Source organism: Molossus molossus, unplaced genomic scaffold (assembly GCF_014108415.1).
Source record: "Molossus molossus isolate mMolMol1 unplaced genomic scaffold, mMolMol1.p scaffold_m16_p_19, whole genome shotgun sequence".
NCBI classification, from domain to species: domain Eukaryota; kingdom Metazoa; phylum Chordata; class Mammalia; order Chiroptera; family Molossidae; genus Molossus; species Molossus molossus.
Window position 1 is genome coordinate 30482472 of NW_023425354.1, and position 20189 is coordinate 30502660.

General features: G+C 49.1%; 2 protein-coding genes across 2 annotated transcripts; both read right to left on the reverse strand.

Annotated features, from left to right (window-relative positions):
• Window positions 1–2510: 2510 nt before the first annotated feature.
• Window positions 2511–6452, reverse strand: LOC118634072 (keratin, type I cuticular Ha3-I-like). Its single transcript, XM_036268386.1, has 7 exons — window positions 6050–6452; window positions 5815–5897; window positions 5311–5467; window positions 3987–4148; window positions 3777–3902; window positions 3386–3606; window positions 2511–2637 (listed from the first exon to the last, which is right to left on the reverse strand). Exons 1-7 carry the CDS (start codon window positions 6395–6397, stop codon window positions 2511–2513), a joined length of 1224 nt encoding a protein of 407 aa, XP_036124279.1. The 5' UTR covers window positions 6398–6452.
• A 2988-nt stretch (window positions 6453–9440) lies between these two features.
• Window positions 9441–18451, reverse strand: LOC118634124 (keratin, type I cuticular Ha4-like). The gene is given in 10 exon segments (XM_036268441.1): window positions 9441–9458; window positions 11197–11258; window positions 14782–14846; window positions 15230–15450; window positions 15620–15745; window positions 15829–15990; window positions 17154–17310; window positions 17800–17882; window positions 17985–18364; window positions 18367–18451. Coding segments are annotated over 10 exon segments (1359 nt in total).
• Between the last annotated feature and the right edge of the window lie 1738 nt (window positions 18452–20189).

The following is a 20189-nucleotide window of genomic DNA, read 5'->3' on the forward strand; positions in this document are numbered from 1 at the left end:
TCTTCCTTCCCTCTCTCTAAAAAAATCAGTTTAAAAATATTTAAATAAAATATCATGCTATATTTTTTAAAGCCAGTCACAAAATACCACATATCGTATGATTCCATCCATAGGCAATGTCCAGAAGAGGCAACTCTATAGAGACAGGGGTGGCCTCGGCCTGGAGGGCAGGAGACAATGCAAGTGACTACTAATTGGGTACAACATTTCTTTTGGGGGTGATGCAATATTCTAAAGTTATGGTAAAGGTTATGTAATTCTGTCACTATATTTAAAATCATTGAACTATATACTTTATATAGGTGGATTTTATGGTATATTAATTATATATTTATAGTATGAGTTACATTTCAATAAAGGATTTTTTATCTAAATTTTTTTTTTCTTTATTGACTTTAGAGAGAGAGGACGGGATAAGGAGAGAGAGAGAAACATTGATGAGAGAGAACATCGATGGGCTGCCTCCTGCATGCCCCCCACCGGGGATAGGCCCACAACCTGGGCATGTGCCCTGACTGGGAATCGAACCGGTGACCTCTTGGTGCATGGGTCGATGCTCAACCACTGAGCCATACCGGCTGGGCTCAATAAAGGTATTTTAAAAACTTGATTCAGAAGGAGAAAATAAAATAGGACAGAGCAATGTTCAAAAACTGCAATGGCAGAGAATTTCCATAGGTATTGAAAAACGGCTCAGTTCTAGAAGCACCTCAGTCCTAGGCAGGAAAACAAAACCAGATCATCCCTGGACGAGAGGCAGTGAAGCTACACAACACTAGAAACAAAGAGACGGTCTTAGAAACAGTCAAGGGAGAGGGGAAAGGGATGCTCAACAATAAAACCACAGTCAGATTGACAACAGGCTTCTTAGCAAGCACAACAAAACCCAAAAGACAATGGCGTTTGGGAGGCACCTGTGCCTGATAAAGGCAACTGCAGGTAACCGTGGGGGACAGCGGTCTCAGCGTGTGCAGAGAACTGATGAGATGGCTGGACGAGGGTGTCTGCGCAAGGCACCAGGTGGCTCCTGGGAATGCACTAGCCCCGAAGGGAGGGAGGGAGGAAGGGAGGAAGGCAGGAAGGGAGGAAGGGAGGAAGGGAGGAAGGGAGGAAGGGAGGAAGGGAGGAAGGGAGAAAGGGAAGAGGGAAGGAAAGAGGGAAGGGAGGAAGAAAGGAGGGAGGAAGGAAAAAGGGAGGCAGGGAGGGAGGGAGGCAGGGAGGGAGGCTGGAATGTACCAATTGGGTCTGGGACATTCTGTGCACAGCATGGAGTGTCACTCAGTTATCTCCCAGAGTCACCTGCCAAAGGTCTGGATAAGGGGGCTCCAACGACATTAACAACCATGGAGTAAACATTCGAAGAAGCCGAGTGTGCGAGTTCAAGAATGCAAGACCAACACGGGAGCAGGCATCGTCACCTGTCATTTCCGCATCGGCAAGACTCAATGTCCTCGTTTAAGTCTAAAGTACTTTGTGTGGGGGAGGGGGTCCCCAAATCCAAATTTAGTCCCAGCGGTTAAAACATTCAAATGAGAAGAGAAACACATCAAAAATCTGTTGGGCATTTCTGAACTATAAGAGCTGGTTCTTTCTGCTATCATGAGGTTTTGGTATTGCCCAAAAGAGAGAGTTTCGGGTGCTTGGGGTACGAAGAGCATCATCTCTCCCCAGGAGACAACTTTGAAGGATGCATAAACTCGGTGGAACTTGTTTGAAATCATTGTATTCTCTCGTTGTCACACCTCACATGTCACTGCCATTCAGAGTGAGCTCTGCGTTCAGCCCCCTGATGGTTGCAGCGCGAGCGAGAGAGAAAATTTGCCACGCAGTTCCTGGTACTTGGTTGCTGTCCCTGTTCGCGTAGGCACTTGGGAAATAAAAAGTGGAACTTTCCAGAAATGGTAACCGTTGTATTTTACTAAGTAAGGTCCCATAATGAATATGTTTCTCATATTTCGATGAGGCCTCTTGCCTAAGTGGTCCCACAGGTTTCCTGCCGACCTGAGTGTGTGCTCGGGCTTAATGAATGTCAATTAATGATGACGAGGACCTTTTAGGAGAGGAGGGAATGACGCAGTCTGCCTAAGCCTTCAAGTGGGTTTATAAAAGGCACATAACACAGGGTGAACACTTGGAAAAGAATGAATACACACCATCTCTGCTTTGCAAGAGGAAAGTTTATTGGGAGATATGCAAAGGGACTGGGGAACAGCAAGAACAGGTCAAAGCAACAGAGAGAACCACAACACATCTCAGATGACACCTTCGGGCCCACTGTCAGACCCTCAGGCCACATGACACAGGAGAGCAGCCTTGAATGGGGAGCGTCAGGTGGGTGGGGCTCAGAGCTGCCCACGCCCTGGGCGGATGTGCTTCTTCCAGACCAGGATTAATGTGGGTGTGGGGGGTGGGCCAAGCGGTGATGGTTGTCAGAGAAACGGGCTGGTCCATCCGTGGTCCGTCCGCGGTCCTTCTGTCCTTGTGCAATCCTCCTGCTGCCACCAGAATGTCTAGCACCCGAAGGTGCTGCAGGGCCCACAGCGGGTTCGGGAGCCACAAGGGGCGCAGGGATTGGTGACGCAGGGCCCAATGGGCTTGTCGCACGCGTTGGTCGTGGCACAGGGGTTGCAGGGCAGACTGGGACACAGAATCATTAGCTTGTTAGATGAAAGGGATAATTTTTTTAAAAAGGGAGGGGGCTCAACCCAAAGGGCCATGGGGACAAACGGAATTCATTCTGACTTCGCAGGAACCAAGCCCGTTCCAGTCACTCCTTCTACCAAGTCAGAGACAGTGGTGGCACAAACGGACAAAGCCTCGTGGTGCAATCCCAGCCCTCGCTCTGTAACCCTGGAGTCGTGGAGAAGTCTCCTCATCCCTCTAAGCCTTGGCCTCCACCCATAAGACAAGACCTACCACACAGAACAGTGAAAAGTCCACAACACTATGTTCATAAAAGTTCTGTGTCAGGGGACAAGTGCTGGACCCTGAGTTATTAAGTCATCTTCCGTTTTGATGTTCAATGCTCATCTGCATGAAGGTCACAGGATCCCCACTCTGCCTGCCTCAGGTGGACCCAACTGGGATCCATGAAACAATGGATGTGGGTGTTTAGGTTAAATCCAACACTGAAGGTCCAAAGCTTTATTTACCCGTCAGCATCCAAAACCTCACCAGTTGGGGAAAGAGTCAAGTCTCTCAAATGTGTTTGGGACCAGAAAATACCTCTAGGCCAAATAACAGTAGCAGCAAATGCCCTTCATTTCCCACCGCTATAAAATAAAAGTCTGGTGTCCATAGACACACTGGCTTCCGAAACTCGACCTGCAAAGTGCCTATCTGATCCTTCAGTAGAACTGGGCATGGGCTGCACACTGGTACTCACTTGCAGTCCTCGCTGTCCAGCAGGCCCCGGTACGTGTTGATCTCACACTCCAGCCGGGCCCGGATATCCAGCAACACCTGGTACTCCTGGTTCTGCCGCTCCAGGTCGGCCCGGATCTCCGCCAGCTGGGACTCCACGTTGGTGACCATGCACTGCACCTGGGCCAGCTGGGAGCTGTAGCGGGCCTCCGTCTCCGTCAGCGTGTTCTCCAGAGAGTCTCTCTGCGTGGGGAGGATGAACAAGGTCACAGAGCTGCTCCTTCAACACGTCCCTCCGTAGGGTTCCACGGAAGTCACGAGCTTCAAGAGTAGGGAGACTGGGACCCACGGGGCAGCCCAGGGATTCACCCCCCGACCTCACTCTCTCCCCAGGAGGTCTGAACGAGACCCACCAGGTTGTGCTGGGCCTGCAGCTCGATCTCCAGGGCGTTGACCGTGCGTCTCAGCTCGATGATCTCCGCCTGGCAGGTCTGCAGCTGCTCCGCGCTGGACACCACCTGCTTGTTCAGCTCCTGGGTCTGAAACGCCAGAGGGAAGAGACAGGCTCAGACCCTGCCTCAAGGGCTCCAAGGTCCTGCGTGGCCACGAGCTGAGGTGCCCACCTGGTTGGTGTACCATTCCTCCACGTCCCTGCGGTTGGTCTCCACCAGGGCCTCATACTGACAGCGGGTCTCATTGAGCACGCGGTTCAGGTCCACGGTGGGCGCAGCGTCCACCTCCACGTTGAGGCGGTCTCCAATCTGGCAGCGCAGGGTGTTGACTTCCTGGTGGAGGAAGGGGAAGGAATGAACCCACAGAAAGAGTCTAAAATAAACTCTCTCTGAGGGATCCAGCATGGTGGGAAGAGGCCTGCCCTGAAATCGAGGATTCACGAGTTGAAGCCCCGTTGATGCAAATCCCAGCTAAGTTGCCTCTTGGGGTTCAGGCCTCCTGTCTGAGTCTCTCCTCATCTGTATTGTGAAGCTGCTTGATCAAATTATTGCTAATGTTTCTTCCCATTCCAAGATTCTATCATTTTCCTCTGATTTTCTCTTTCCTCAGTGATAAGCCTAGCATAACTGACTTATCATTGTTGCTACTTAAATATGGAGAAACCAGCCCATCCAGTGTGGCTCAGTGGTTGAGCGTCGACTCATTCACCAAGAGGTCCCGGTTCAATTCCCGGTCAGGGCACATGCCCTGGTTGTGGGCCCTATCCCCAGTGGGGGGCAGGAGGCAGCCAATCAATGTTCTCTCTCATCGATGTTTCTATCTCTCCCTCTTACTTCCTCTCTCTCTAAAAAAAAAAAATTCGATAAAGAAAAATTTTTTTTAAATAATGGAGAAACCAGGTTTACCACCTCCCATTTATTTCATATCTTCTACCATCATCCACTAGCTATTAAGGATTGTTTCCTCTTCATCAAAAGAACTAATGTTTGAGACATACATCTGATTTCCTAGCACTGCATTCAACCATGAGGTCTGCATCAGTCATTGTTAGACTCTCTTCATTTCTCCCATTTTTCTCATCCATCCATTCATCCATCTGTCATCCATCTAGCGTGGGTTCTAATATCTAGGTGACATATAATACAAAGACTTTGCTATCTAGCTCCAATCTTAGTTATTCATTTAGCATCTATTCAGAAGATTACAGATCTTACCAAACAGTAGAAAGTATTTTAAACATCTTTGTCTGGACTTTTGGTTACAGGTCTGGCCCCAAGTAGAAATAGGTCAGCTGACCACAGTCTTTTAGATTAAAATTTTAAAAAAATTTTTTAAGGATGCCTATAACTTATTCCCCAACAATCCCCCAAATATATTTTGGCCAACCAGCAAAATGCTGTGTTAGCTTTAAGGTGCTTAGCAAAGACCTACCTCATCCTGCTCAGGGAGTTAGGGAACTCTCCATGTTGGACTGTTGGGGCTGGACTCCCTCACCTGCTCGTGGTTCTGCTTGAGGCAGAGCAGCTCCTCCTTCAGGGACTCCACCTGGGCCTCCAGGTCGGACTTGCACAGGGTCAGCTCGTCCAGGATCCTGCGCAGGCTGTTGATGTCCGACTCCACCAGCTGCCGCAGGCCCAGCTCCGTCTCGTACCTGCACAAGGGTAGGCTCAGACCAGTACCTGGTAGACCTCCGAGACTCAGAGGGATGACTTCTTATAACCCCATTCATCTTGTCTTCCCACTTTCTGCAATGAGTGAATCCAGGAGACAGAGGGTTCTGGAGGCTGCCAAGACCCAATATTGATCCAAAAAGTTACAGATTGATTTGAGTCCTCATCTATTTTGGTGATTCCTTTGCTGGGCTCCCCTCAATCTCTGCAGAATCCTTCATGACCAGTGGATCAAACCATCGTTCAGTAAAGCTATAGGAACCCATTGTCTTTAACTGGAGATTAAACAGAAGAAGTGAACCCCAGTGTGCGTTCTGAACAAACTCACTTAGTCCTGAAGTCATCCGCGGCCAGCTTGGCGTTGTCAATCTGCACCACCAGCCGGGCATTCTCAGACTTGGTGCACAGGATCTGGAGAAGGAGAGGTTGCTTAGTGAGGACTGAAAACAAATATAAAACCATCACCTTCTTGATGACCTAGAAGCAAGAAACTCACTTCTCCACCACGGCCTGAGAATCGTGGCAAACTCCCCTTGCTTAGCGGGGACAGCAAAGCCCCTCACCTTCTGCTGCAGCTCCTCGATGGTCCGGAAGTAGGACTGGTAGCTGGGGCACATCAGGGGCTCCTGCTGCTGGCACCGCCCCTGGATGAGGCTCTCCAGCTCCGCGTTCTCCCGCTCCAGCTGCCGCACCTTCTCCAGGTAGCTGGCCAGGCGGTCGTTCAGGAACTGCATGGTCTCCTTCTCGCTGCCATTGAAGGAGCCCTCGCAGAACCAGCCGCAGTTGCCCACGTTGGCGGGGATGTTGCAGGCCCCGGGCAGGGGGATGTTGTGGCAGCTGGGGGCCACGCAGGGCCGGGAGGGGCAGCCGGAGCGGCAGCTGAGGTTGGGCAGGCAGCAGCTGTAGGGCATGGTGCTGGAGGGAGCAGAGCTCTGAAGATCAGTCTCAAAGCCTGGTTCTCTTCTCTGGTATAAGCCCTGGTCCTCTGCTAGGGCTTATATTCTGCCATCTGTGGGTGTGGCAACCACGTACGGCATTGCTCCCTTTTACCCTGTTTACCCATTTTTCCATTTGTCTCTCAGCCACCTCACAGGGCTTCTTTACCTCATAAATGTTTTACTCTGGCTTCTTGCTAAGTCAGGACTCCTCACCCATCGTGCTGGTTGGTTAAGTAAGAGCTTCAAAGTGACCAACCTATGACCTTGCTAACAGGAGCGCTTATTCACAGGGTGTTGCGGTAGATTGATCGCTGTACTCTGTCCCCACGGGTTGGGGGCACTTCTGTGCCTCTTCGTCCTAAACCAGGGATGGGCTGTGCTCATCCGGCTCACACGCTGTCAGGACTCTGAGAAAAACCATCTGAGGAAGCCCACCCGGAAACCAGACTGTTGGGTAGGGAATCCTGGAAGCTTAGGTCAGAAGGGACCTAGGGGCCATCCGGCCCAATGTCCCTTAGCCATTCCGTGCAGGGCAGGTGGAGGCAATGGCAGCCTCTTCCTCGTGGGCGCTGCAGGAAGCCCCCCGGGCTCCATTTCTGCGATTCCTCAGTGTTCACAGAACATTAAGTACTATCTTGGGACCCACTCAGCATGAGGACTGACCGTGTGCTCACACACAGCATGACTATATTAGAATGGCTCCGGCTTACTGAGCCAAGCACCTCAGATGCATTTTCTGCTTCCGCCCTCACAAAGCCCCGCAGGATCTGTAGATGCGGACACCGGGCTTCTGAGAGGTTGCCCGTGCTCAGAGCTCCTCCGTGGTGCAGCCATAATTCAAACCCGAGCCCTCTGATTCCAACGGCAGCGCTGTCTCCATCCCTAACTGTCTCCCCTTCGGTCTTCTCACTACTGAGCTGCAACAGTCCACGAATGGATTGCATTCAGTGGGGCTTGGCCACTACCAGGCAGTCCCTCCTAATCAGACTGCACCACGAATAAAAGCCTGTTCTTGACCAAAGAAGAAAAGGTCGTTTTTATTCTAAAGGAGGGAAGTCTGCTTAGTGGGAAAGTGTAATACCCACCAAAACCTAGAAGAAAGGAAATCCTTGGTTGCTTTAACATAAAAACACCTGAGCGGTTGAGCGTCAGCCTGCGGACCAGAGAGTCCCGGGTTTGGTTCCCGCTGGGGACACATACCACAAAAAACAACAACAAAAAAAAAAAAACCCCACCTGAGCCCTGTTCTCCAAAGGCTGTACCCCTGACAAGCCACCACAGGGTTACGTGCTTAGTGGCATCTCTTGACCATCAGTATATTTTGGCAAACAGGTATGGAGGTAAGGACTATAAAGATTTTATGTTTAATCTATCAGTGCTCAAAATATGAAAGACACTCCTTAAAGTAGTTCCTTTCGGAAACTCCATGCTGATTCCTCCCCTACGGCCATTGCTCAGATCGCACCCCCTTCAAACGTGTCCTCACAGCCTGGGACATTGCTTTTCGCTTATCCTCACGGAAGGCAAACCTCATCTTCTGCGGGCGTGTTCATTTTTGGAATCAGCCAGAGATCATTTGGAACCAACCTCAGTGAACGAGATAGACAACCAACCTAAGTAGCATCTTGAGTGGGTCAGAAACACGTTGTCACTCTAAAATAATAATGTGCGTTTTCTTGGGTGATTCTACAAGTCATTTCCAAGATGGAGCTTCAAATACACGTTCATGAAAGAAAGCAGCTTTGGAGAAAAAGTGTGGTCTCCCAGAGTGTATGCTCTGAAGGTGCTGACATCCCCACCCACACTCGCGATCCGCAGCTCTCCGCCCCTCCTGCCTGAATCTCCACCTTTAGAGAGATGTGGGATGGGCGTGTGGGGTTCGAATAAATGCCCAAACTGACTGAAACCCTATTGGACGACATCAAAGAGCATAAAGCAAATAGCTGGATCCATAGGCTTTTCTCTGTCTTTCTCTCCTTCTTCTATGCCCCAAGCTTCCAAAGAGGAAAATCTAGGTAATGGCACTTGTTAAAGAACAGGGAAGGTTACTGTGTTGTAAACTGGTACAATGGACCATGGGGATCCCTTATAACCATTACTACAGCTTCTATGTCAGTCAGAATGGAATAATCCAGAGGGGTGTATCCTTATATCTTCAACAGTGGAAGGTAGAGTTTAGAAAATACCACTCTTTGGACCTAACCGTGATGGCTGCACAGCGGCGTGGTCATTAGGTAACAACAGTCAAGAGGACGTGGATCTATAGAGAAAAGAGCCAGGTTGCAATGAGCTCCCTGGGGAATTCTGGAAGACAATGGCTTTTTATTTGTTGCACTCGCCTGTGTCTTGTGAATTTCTTCCTGTGCATAAGCAATGGCATTGTCTCCAGTCAATGACCCTTCAATAAACATGATGAGCAAATCAGGTCCTAACAAACAGAAAGGTTTTATACCTGCCCGTGTAATTGTGGCAGACGCTGTGGTAAGGCTTTCTGGTTTCCGGATGTGAGCAAATTGCAGATGAGATTTCAGGATACTATTTATGATGGAAGCCAAGGCTATTTTCATGGGAACGATCACATGGAACCTCACCAGTGGTGGTTAGCCACGGACTGGAGTCGGGGAAGACCTTCTGCTGAGGCCACCTGCCCTGTGGCAGGACTTTAAAGGAATTAGGAGCCCCCTCCCCCCAAAACCATGTTCCCTCATGACCAGGTACTGGCCCTGCAAATTCTTACAATGAGAAATAGAGACTTGGCTTGGGGTGGTGAACACATAACACAATATAGAGATGATGTAGTACAGAACTGTATACCTGAAACCTATCTCATTGTTAACCAATGTCACCCCCAATAAACTCAATAAAAGAGAAATGTAAAGTGGATGCTCTAGGAAGTGCAGAGAACAATGACTGGAGCAGTTGTCAGTTCATTTCTTTTCAATGTGCACACACGGCAAGAAGAGGCCGGCCGCGGCCTCAGTAAGCACACGCCGAGCAGAGGACTGACGTGCCGGAGTCAGATGAAAAGCACCCCCTGGGGAATTAGAGAAGCAGAAGCATTGTCAATACCAGCACTAACAGCTGGTACTGGCACAAGAACAGGCATCTAGACCAGTGGAACAGAACAGAGAACCCAGAAATGGACCCAAGACATTATGCTCAATTAATATTGGACAAAGGAGGCAAGAGCACACAATGGAGTAAAGACAGCCTCTTTAATAAAGGGTGTTGGGCCCTGGCCAGTTTGGTTCAGCGGTTAGAGCATTGGCCTGCGGTCCAGAGAGACCCGGGTTCGGTTCCCGCTAAGGGCACGTACCTCGGTTGCAGTTTGTCCCCGGCCCTGGTTGGGTCGTGCAGGAGGCAGCCACTCGATGTGTCCCTTTCACATCGATGCTTCTCTCTCTCTCTCTGTCTCTTCCTCCCACTCTATCTGAACAAAAACTGGAAAAATGCCCTTGGGTGAGGATAAAAATAAATAAATTAATAGTGTTGGAAAAATTGAACAGCTACGTGCAAAAAAATGAAACTAGACCATCAATTTACACCATACACAAGAATAAACTCAAAATGGATAAAAGACTTAAATGTGACCCATGAATCCATAAAAATCCTAGAAGAAAATGTAAGCAACAAAATTTCAGACATCATATGCAGAAGAATTTTCACTGATACTTCACCTAAGGCAGCAGAAACAAAGGAAAAAATGAACACATGGGGCTACATCAAACTCAAAGCTTCTGCACAGCAAAAGAAACAACCATCAAAATGGAAAGGCAACCCACTGTATGGGAGAGTATAATTGCCAATGATACATCAGATAAGGGGTTAATTTCCAAAATGTATATAGTATTCATACAAGTCAACAAAAGGAAGACAAAGAACCCAATTAAAAAATGGACAGAGGAGTTGAATAGACACCTCTCCAAAGAGGACATACAAATGACCAAGAGACATATGAAGAAATGCTCAACATCACTAATCATCAGAGAGATGCAAATTAAAACAACAATGAGGTATCACCTCACACCTGTCAGAATGGCCGCCATCAAAAACCATCAAACAACAAGTGTTGGCGAGGGTGTGGAGAAAAGGGGACTCTAGTACACTGCTGGTGGGAATGCAGACTGGTGCAGCCACTATGAAAAACAATATGGTGCTACCTCAAAAAATTAAAAATTGATCTGCCATTTGACCCAGTTATCCCACTTCTAGGAATATACCCTAAGAAGCCTAAAACACCAATCAGAAATAATATAGCTACCCCCATGTTCATAGCAGCACTATTTACAATAGCTAAGATCTGGAAACAACCCAAGTGTCCACCAGTAGACGAATGGATAAAAAAGCAGTGGTACATATACACAATGGAGTACTATGCAGCTGTATGAAAGAAAGATCTCTTATCCTTTGAGACGACATGCAGGGACCTGGAAAGTATTATCCTAAGCAAAACAAGCCAAGCAGAGAAAGACAAATACCACATGATCTCACTTATTTGTGGAATATAATGAACATAACAGTCTGAGGAATAGGGTAGACCCAGAGACGTGGAAGTAGGGTACAGACTGATAACCCTCAGAAGAGGGGGTGGTGGGGGGAGAGGGAAGAGATAGACCACAGAACTTATATGCAGGTACGCATAACCAATGAACATGGACAACAAAACCGGGGATGGGGTAGGGGGGTTGGGGAGGAGGGTATCAATGGGGTAAAAAAAGGAGAAACATCTGTAACAAAAATAAAATAAAATTAATTAATTTTAAAAAAATTACCAACACTAGCCCATTATGTTGAGCCAACCCATTAGAGCTGCTTCTGAGACCAGGACATGGGGCTTCCATAGACTGTTCCATAAAGACGACCAGTGCCAAGTTATCAGCTGCCCAGCCTCCCTACATTAAGGGGAGGAAACCTGATTGTAATCCAAGAACTAAACCAACAGTCTGTGCTCTGAGCAGATGCTCAAACACAGTTTCCGGTGAGGGACACGCCGGAGAGCACCTGGAGAATGAGCCGGGTCAGTAGTAACATGCCCTGAGCAAAGAGAGGAACAGACCCCTCAAAATGGGATTTGGGGGTCATCCCACAAACCCTCCCCAAAGCCACCATTGTTTCTCTTCTACTCAGTCCTGGACTCCCAATGGGAATGGAGTCCCAACAGGGCTCATAAGGAACAATCCAAGTCAGAAAAGTGCAAAGTTCATCACTATGTTTTTAACTCTACCCAGTCTAGAATAGAGACATTAAAAAGAACATGAAATGATCCAGAGCGATGGAACGTAATTGTCCTCGTCTCCTGGGAAAGCTGGATTCAGAAGAAACGAGAACCTATTTCTGGGACTGCAGGTCGAAGGGGGCAGCGGGCGCTAAAACATTTTTAGTCCACAGAGGACAAAACAAAGTAACCCTCGTGGTTAGTATGAATGTGTTGTTTCGAACTTTTGCATTAAGGTCACTATCAGGTTGATGATTTGAGGCAGATGGGAAAGAGCCCCTGAAATATGGCTTCTTCCCCCAGCACCCCACAGGCCCTCCCTCTTTACAGACCCCAGTGATCTCCCTGTTCTTCCTGGTGGACTCGTCTGAATTCTCATCTTTGACCTGGACGCTATTGACCATCCCCTCATCAAAACTCAGATTTCTTTTTGCTTCTGTATCAGCTGCTCCTCTCCAGCTGCTTTTAAGCAGATGTCATCTCTCTCTTCAGAGACCAGGCCAAGTCAAGGCAGAGCCTCATGCCAGGGACCCAGGCCTGCTCTGCCGTTTCAATCAGTGATCCCCAAGGTTCGTCCATACTCTAACGCCTTCCCCTTGACAAACCCTCGCTAGGTCACGCCACCGTCTCTCCCAAATCTAGTGTATTTTTTTCTTTCTTTCTTTCAGCTCTTTCCACTCAAGAGCCACTGTTGTTTCATTCTCTCAGGCTCAAAACCGTCACTCATGTTGACCCATAGGAGTGAGTACTTCCATCTCACTCCATTGTCCTTCTGCCTCCAATCAGCTTCCAGATCCCAAGTTGTGCCTCTGAAATCCACCCCCTTGCCCATCCCACCCCCCTCCACTCATCTCAGGCCTTGTCTTTGACCAGCCTCCTGGTTGATCTTCCTTCTTTCTCACCTAATCCCACCAACTTCTGGGACCCATCACAGCCCAGCCTATACATCGCCGTCTGAAGTATCCTCTGCCAGCCTTCCTTACAAGCAAATCTCCCAGCTCGCCATTCAGAGCACTGCCGGATGTGATTTTACCCAACTACCTTGCAGTTACATCTTCCATGGCCATTTATCCTTGCTCCAAGGCTGAAAATTGGTCTGTCAGGCTCCAAACACACCTCCCGTTTCATCTCCTTACCAGGCAAAGTTTGTGCCTGGAAGACTTTCTCTCTTCTCAGACCTGCACACACTCATCTGTCCACACATATCCCATCAAACTTTATTTCAAAATTATGCTAATATCATACATTCATAGTTGATTGAAGTTGGAACTATGGGAAGTATATAAAGTTTGAATGTCCTTCTCATGAATCCTCATTAGTTCCCTGTTTATTTCACGTATAGGATTCCACAAATTGCGCTAGGTTTTGATCAGGTGAAGATACTATCTCTCTTGAAGGGCCTGTAGTTAATGAGACAGGCAGACAACATTTGTATAAACAGAATATTCTGGGATTTTGAAGCCCTGGTTGAGTGCTACGTCCTTCTTAGAGCCTGTTCTTATCACTTCCTCATATCTCAGAAACTCATCATTCATTACTTACACCTTTCTTAAGCCATATTGATGTTCGTGGCAGGTATCTCTGTCTTATCCACTCTAGACTCTCAGTGTGCTGTGGGCCAGGACTGGGATTCACTCATTTCTGTGTTCTCGCACCCACACAGCACTGGCACACACACACCAGATGATTGATTGTGGTTGTGTCGGTCAGATAGCATCAAATTGGATGGATAATCTATCAAGTGGTTCATAGACTTGAGAATTTTCATAATTCAGAAATGAGGCAAGTGGGAGGCAAAGTAGGATCAACACTTGTTGGGGGAGATTTGGTGAACATGGGCCTTTTTCGGAAGTATGGGGAATAAAATGGTAAAGAGGTTATGGAAGAACATTATGGAGATGAGCAAAGACCTAGAGGAAAGAGTAAACTGAAGAGAGGGAGGTAAGAAGACACGCCTACCTGCATTTAAAGGACCTGTAGATTGCAGAGCACTGGGCATAATGAGTGAGTACATACAAGATGAACCAGTTTGGCAAAGATAAGTTTTTGCTGTGATGGCCTGATACCAAGTGAAACTGTCCTACGGGCAAGCAGAGGCCTGGACCCGGAGCGGAGTCAGCACAGAGGTACTAGTCCTCCCCTGGTAGGAATGTGGAAAGAGCAAAACAAAGAGCCAAAGATCTGGGCATTTCCTCTTATTCGGGACGGAAAGGGGAAGTCGGGCTAATTGGGAGTCAGCGGACGAGTAGTCAGAGATCTAAGAAGAGGACCCGAGTGTGCAGGAAATCAATGAAGGTACACTTTGAGCGAAGAACAGGTACCTAGACTGATGATGCAGGAGCAGTTGAGATGTTGAGAGGAGAAGGTAGCTGCTCTTTGAGCAGTTTCTACAGATACTGGTCTTCACGCATAGGAGAAAGGGAAGCAGAGACTTTCACAGTGATGAAGTGACGGTGGGAGGTAGCAGTGAGCTTTGGAGAAGAGTCTCAGAATAGCCCAAGCCCTGCAGCCAGAGCGAGGTGGCAGTGTGAAGGCCAGGTTTTCTGCATGGTCTCTCCTTGGTGGGAGCCTCCCAAGAGGACAGCCCTCCCTCGCCATCCATATTTACCAGGGGAAGATGATGGCTGGTTTCAGGCATTCAACTCATTTCATCCTCTTAATGAAGGGGTGTTTTTATGGAACAGCCATGACAAGTGGTTTACAATGTATGAATGTGAATGAGAAACACCTTTACAATGCCAGAGGAATAAAGTTTATTGGGAAGTAAATGAGGTAGCTTCCTTGCATTCCAGAGAATACCAAAGAAGCCAGGAAAGCAGGAAACATAATATGTATAGGAAACGCCCTCAAGTAATACCTGGAGCTCAGATCACAGGAAGTTGGACATCTTCAGATACGGAGACTCAACCTTCAACGGGAGGGAGTTTTCCAGACATTGGAGCTTGATGAGGTGTCTTTGCTTGATGGATCTGGAAAGCATTTCCATGTCTAAGAACATCACAGTTGGCATGTGATGTTTTCTAAAGGTAACTGAGCTCGGCAAAGGCAGGACCTGGGGACCTCTTCTGTGTTTGATCTAAATGGCTTCATTGTCGTCTTCAAAGAAGATACCAGTATTTAAGTTAACAGCAACCTGTTTAACAGCTGCCACAGGGCCCACAGGAGTTTCCACACGCGTTGGTGGTAGCACACGGGTTGCAAGGGAGGCTGGGAGAACACAGAGTTTGAGAATAGATTAGGGAGAGGAGTGGAGAAACACCAAGGTTTAATGAAACAACCTATGAATTCTCAGCGGGTGGAGTTAGTTGGAATCAAATGTGATTGTTACCAAATCCTTTTCCCTTCCCCAGAATGACACGGGCGGGGTGGAAAATGGTCCTTTTGAAAAAGATTACCTCCATTGTTAGCTCCCTGAGGCAGGGATGTGTGCCCTTTGCCTTACTTATATGCTTAACTGTCCCACGGCATTCTCGATTAATATATGTTATTTGGTGAGTTGAAAATACAGTGCCCACCGACACACGAGTGCCCACGGTGTCGTGCAGTCCCGCCACACGCATTGCCCCGGAAATCCTTTGCCTCCTACTCACTTGCAGTCCTCGCTGTCCAGCAGGCCCCGGTACGTGTTGATCTCACACTCCAGCCGGGCCCGCACGTCCAGCAGCACTTGGTACTCCTGGTTCTGCCGCTCCAGGTCGGCCCGGATCTCCGCCAGCTGGGACTCCACGTTGGTGACCATGCACTGCACCTGGGCCAGCTGGGAGCTGTAGCGCGCCTCCGTCTCCGTCAGCGTGTTCTCCAACGAGTCTCTCTGCGTGGGGAGGATGAACGAGGTCACAGAGCTGCTCCTTCAACACGTCCCTCCGTAGGGTTCCACGGAAGTCACGAGCTTCAAGAGTAGGGAGACTGGGACCCACGGGGCAGCCAGGGACTCACTCCCCAACCTCACTCTCTCCCCAGGAGGTCTGAACGAGACCCACCAGGTTGTGCTGGGCCTGCAGCTCGATCTCCAGGGCGTTGACCGTGCGTCTCAGCTCAATGATCTCCGCCTGGCAGGTCTGCAGCTGCTCGGCACTGGACACCACCTGCTTGTTCAGCTCTTGGGTCTGAAACGCCAGAGGGAAGAGACAGGCTCAGACCCTGCCTCAAGGGCCCACGGTCCTGCGTGGCCACGAGCTGAGGTGCCCACCTGGTTGGTGTACCATTCCTCCACGTCCCTGCGGTTGGTCTCCACCAGGGCCTCATACTGACAGCGGGTCTCATTGAGCACGCGGTTCAGGTCCACGGTGGGCGCAGCGTCCACCTCCACGTTGAGGCGGTCTCCAATCTGGCAGCGCAGGGTGTTGACTTCCTGGTGGAGGAAGCGGAAGGAATGAGCCCACAGAAATAGATCTGCTGTCTTCCTGCTACAGTCAAGTGAGCACAAGGCTGCCAAAAAAATTTACTGAAAAGAATATACTGATCTTGCCCTGGCTCAGCGGTTACAGCATTGGCCCAGGGATCGAAAGGTCTTGGGTTCAACTTCAGATGAGAATTGAACCTAGGCCCTGGCCGGTTTGGCTCAGCAATTGGAGCGTTGGCCTGCGGACCAGAGAGTTCTGGGTTCGGTTCCCACTAGGGGCAAAATAAATAAATAAATGAAAGAATTGAACCTGGATTGCAGGTTTGATCCTCACCCCAGTCGGTATCATGCAGGAGGCGGCCAATCAATGTGTCTCTCTCACATTGATGTTTCTCTCTCTCTCTATCTCCCTTCCACTTTCTCTTAAAAAAATCAATGGAAAAATATCCTCAGGTGAGGATTGACCAAAAAAAAAAAAAGAAGAATATCCTGATTTTTCCAAAGACTGACACAGATATTGTGTAGAAATAAATATAAATAAGGCTCACATCGATTCCTTTCCCAAAATATTGAAATAAGTTCACATTTCCTATAAGATGAAGTCCCAACCCCTGGCCATGAGCAGGTCTCTTGTCATTTCTTGTCACATCCCCACGAGTACCGGGTACCGTACGCCCAGCCATACCCAGCCATGGACCATTTTCCAATATACCTCCCTTTGCCACTCATGTCTGCTCACCTCCTCCCTCAGAGGGCAACACCCAGGTGCTAGAATTCCCCTGCCCTCCGAGACATGCCTCAGGGCAGAGCGTCCTGTGGGGCAGACGGGGCTGTGCCCGGGCGGGCTGCTCAGCGTCTCACAGAGCACGTCCCTCTGCCAGCATGAGACGCATTTCACGTGCTGTCTCCCCAACGAGACTCAATCTCTACCACCAAATTCAGGACCGAACAGTGACCAGCAGAGAGCATGGACAGCCTGCTCGGCATGTCCAGCACCTGCCCCGTCCTCCCAGCTCAGCTCGCTGCGTGCTGTGGGTGAAACCGCTGTTCCCTGAGCTGGCCCTGAGCCCTTCAGAGAAGGGTGCCAGCCCGGGGCTCCTGAGGGCAATTGCCTCCTGCTACCTGGTGCTGGAGGCTTAGCTCTGAAGACTACTGTTGTTTTTCCCTCTCACCTCCTCATGGTTCTTCTTGAGGCAGAGCAGCTCCTCCTTCAGGGACTCCACCTGGGCCTCCAGGTCGGCCTTGCACAGGGTCAGCTCGTCCAGGATCCTGCGCAGGCTGTTGATGTCCGACTCCACCAGCTGCCGGGAGGAGTGCTCCATCTCGTACCTGTGCACACGGATTGGAGTGGGAGCAAGAGCCAGGGCACAAGCCCGTCTTCCTGCCTGGCTCCTATTTCAACGGAATCGGCCTCGCCGTGTTTGCACTGACACTGGTTTCTGTCCCTTCCCTTCCATGTGTCCTCATGTTCTTCATGGATCGTCTGGAAAGGACCTGGCTCGTCCTAACACCAGAAGGTGCTCGTGGGGACTCCTGGGACGGAGACTCTCTCTCTCCTCTCAGTGTTGTTGATTAATACACCACCAAACCAATCCATTCTCCGAGAATCATTTTAACTTCTGAATCCAGGGGTTGAAGAAAACCCAATAGAGACCAAAGAGCAAATAGCATGTGAACCTGGATCTCTGAAACTGATTTTACATGTCCAGCCCTAAGAGGAGAAACAAAGAGGGAGCGACGGCTTCCTCTTCCCTTCCAGGTAACGCGAGGCCCACGGGGCCAGGAAAGAGGTCACCTGGCAGAAAAGTCTCAACATACTTGGTTCTGAAATCATCAGAGGCGAGCTTGGCATTGTCGATATTCGCCACCAGCCTGGCGTTCTCAGACTTGGCGCACAGGATCTGAAAGCAACATTCCACCGTGAGGACCTCGTGCACTTGAGAATGTCTTACTGTTCAAAGGCAGCCCGCCGCTGCTGTGCCCCCACACGCCCCACCCCTCACCTTCTGCTGCAGCTCCTCGATGGTCCGGAAGTAGGACTGGTAGCTGGGGCACATCAGGGGCTCCTGCTGCTGACACCGCTCCTGGATGCGACACTCCAGCTCCGCGTTCTCCCGCTCCAGCTGCCGCACCTTCTCCAGGTAGCTGGCCAGACGTTCGTTCAGGAACTGCATGGTCTCCTTCTCGCTGCCATTGAAGGAGCCCTCGCAGAACCAGCCGCAGTTGCCCACGTTGGCGGGGATGTTGCAGGCCCCGGGCAGGGGGATGTTGTGGCAGCTGGGGGCCACGCAGGGCCGGGAGGGGCAGCCGGAGCAGCAGCTGAAGTTGGGCACGCAGCAGGTGGAAGGCATGGTGCTAAGAGAGGTGATGGAACAACAGACGGACGTGGATGTGGGTGAGGTTTGAGTCTTAGCTCCTTCCATGGTCCTTTTATACCCTTTATTGTGGGTGGGGGCTTGGCATGTGGCATAGCTTTCTTTCCTAATGCTTCTGGTAATTTTTTCCTCCAAAATATGCTAGTTAGATGCCTCCACAGAGTCCCCCCTCATCCCATAAAAGTATTCCATTCATCTTGTGTCATCCCGGGCTCCTCCTAGGCCCTGGTGGTTGGTGAAATCAGAGTTTAATCAGATGGCTTCAAAGGAGGCAGAATCATCACAGCCCCAAATGGTTCTCCCCATTACTCAGAGGGGAGGACAGCCAGGGACGTGGGGCGGAGTTGTTTGAGATTCCTCACCCATGAGGTTCTGCCACGGGACTCCCTGGAAAGAGAGTTTGGGGTGAGCAGTCTTCCGTGGCCTTCTTCTCCCGGGATACCCATGTTCCAGTGTTCAGTTCAACTGTCTGTATAGCAGAAATTCATCCTGTGTCCGGTGCAAGACACTCATGCTGTGTCAGTGAGAATATTATTTGGGGCTGAGAGAATTTGTCAATAATGGAGAAACTGAAAATAATTGAGTGTTCACAGTCAGGAAATGAAACCAGTGGAATGGATAGAAATAGCACTAAAGCATAATCAGCAAACTACAGCCCACAGGCCAAGTTTGGCCTGCTGCCCTTTTTTGCCGATAAAGTTTTATTGGCACATAGTCATGTTCATTTATTTAGGCATTGTCTATGACTCTTCTTGTTCTGCAAAGGCAGAGTTGAGTAGCTGCATCAGAGACCATATGCCCTGCAATCCAGAAATATTTACTACCTGACCGTTTTCAGAAGAAGTTTACTAATCTTCACTGAAGCAAAAATCTCCCCAAAGATAAGAAAGAGAAGAAATATACAGAGGGAAGCATGTTGGGAATCGTCCACAGAGAGTTCATGTGGCAGTGTTGACGCATAAGTATGATGTGTAAGAGTTCAGACTTAACAAGAGAGGAAAGCCAAAATGAGGTGCTCAGAGCTATCTTTATATCCATGGTGACCTTATCTCAAAGTCTGGAAATATATCTTGCCTTATTCCTAGACTTAATCCTCTTTCTGAGAGCATTGAACATCCCTAGAGGTGTGGTTCTGCCAAGCCAAGATGCTCCCAGCACAAGTCACAGCGCCCATGAGAATGCAGCTTGACACTGTCGTCCCTAAGAAGTGGACATCATCTGTGACGAGTGTGTATCTCTCCATCACCTCTGGGATCAGATACCCGTTGACACTTCCAAACTCTTGGGACTCTCCCTCTTGCCCAGTAATGAACCTTAACAACCTATCTGTCCTTTGTTCTGCACAGAAACAAAATTATGGTTCAGAAAGAATCCCCAAAAGATTATTTGTGGAACACAGGGTAAGTCATTTGAAGAGGATGGGCCCAGACTCAAAGGCAGTGCGGAAGGAACAGAGAAACACACATCTGAAGCTAAATGACTTCAGTTCACATCTTCACTGACGATATGACCTCAGAAAAGTGAGTTCCCTTTTTTGATTCTTGTTCTCTTCATCTCTTAAATTGAAGTAGTAATAAAGCTGCCCACCTCGTAGTTTTGTTGTGCCAGTTAAGTAAGATATTATGTGTGAATATGGTTGGGTGTGGGAGTGATGATGGTGATTTCTGTAACCTTCCTCCTTCCTATTGTTGGCCCAGATGACTCAGATGAAGAATGTTGTGAAAATTCATTGCTGTTGAACAGATACCTGGACAGGTTGCCCATGCCAACCCAGTGGTGATCGAGCCCATTCACTTACATTGCAAGCACTAGAGATGCAGAACTATATTCATG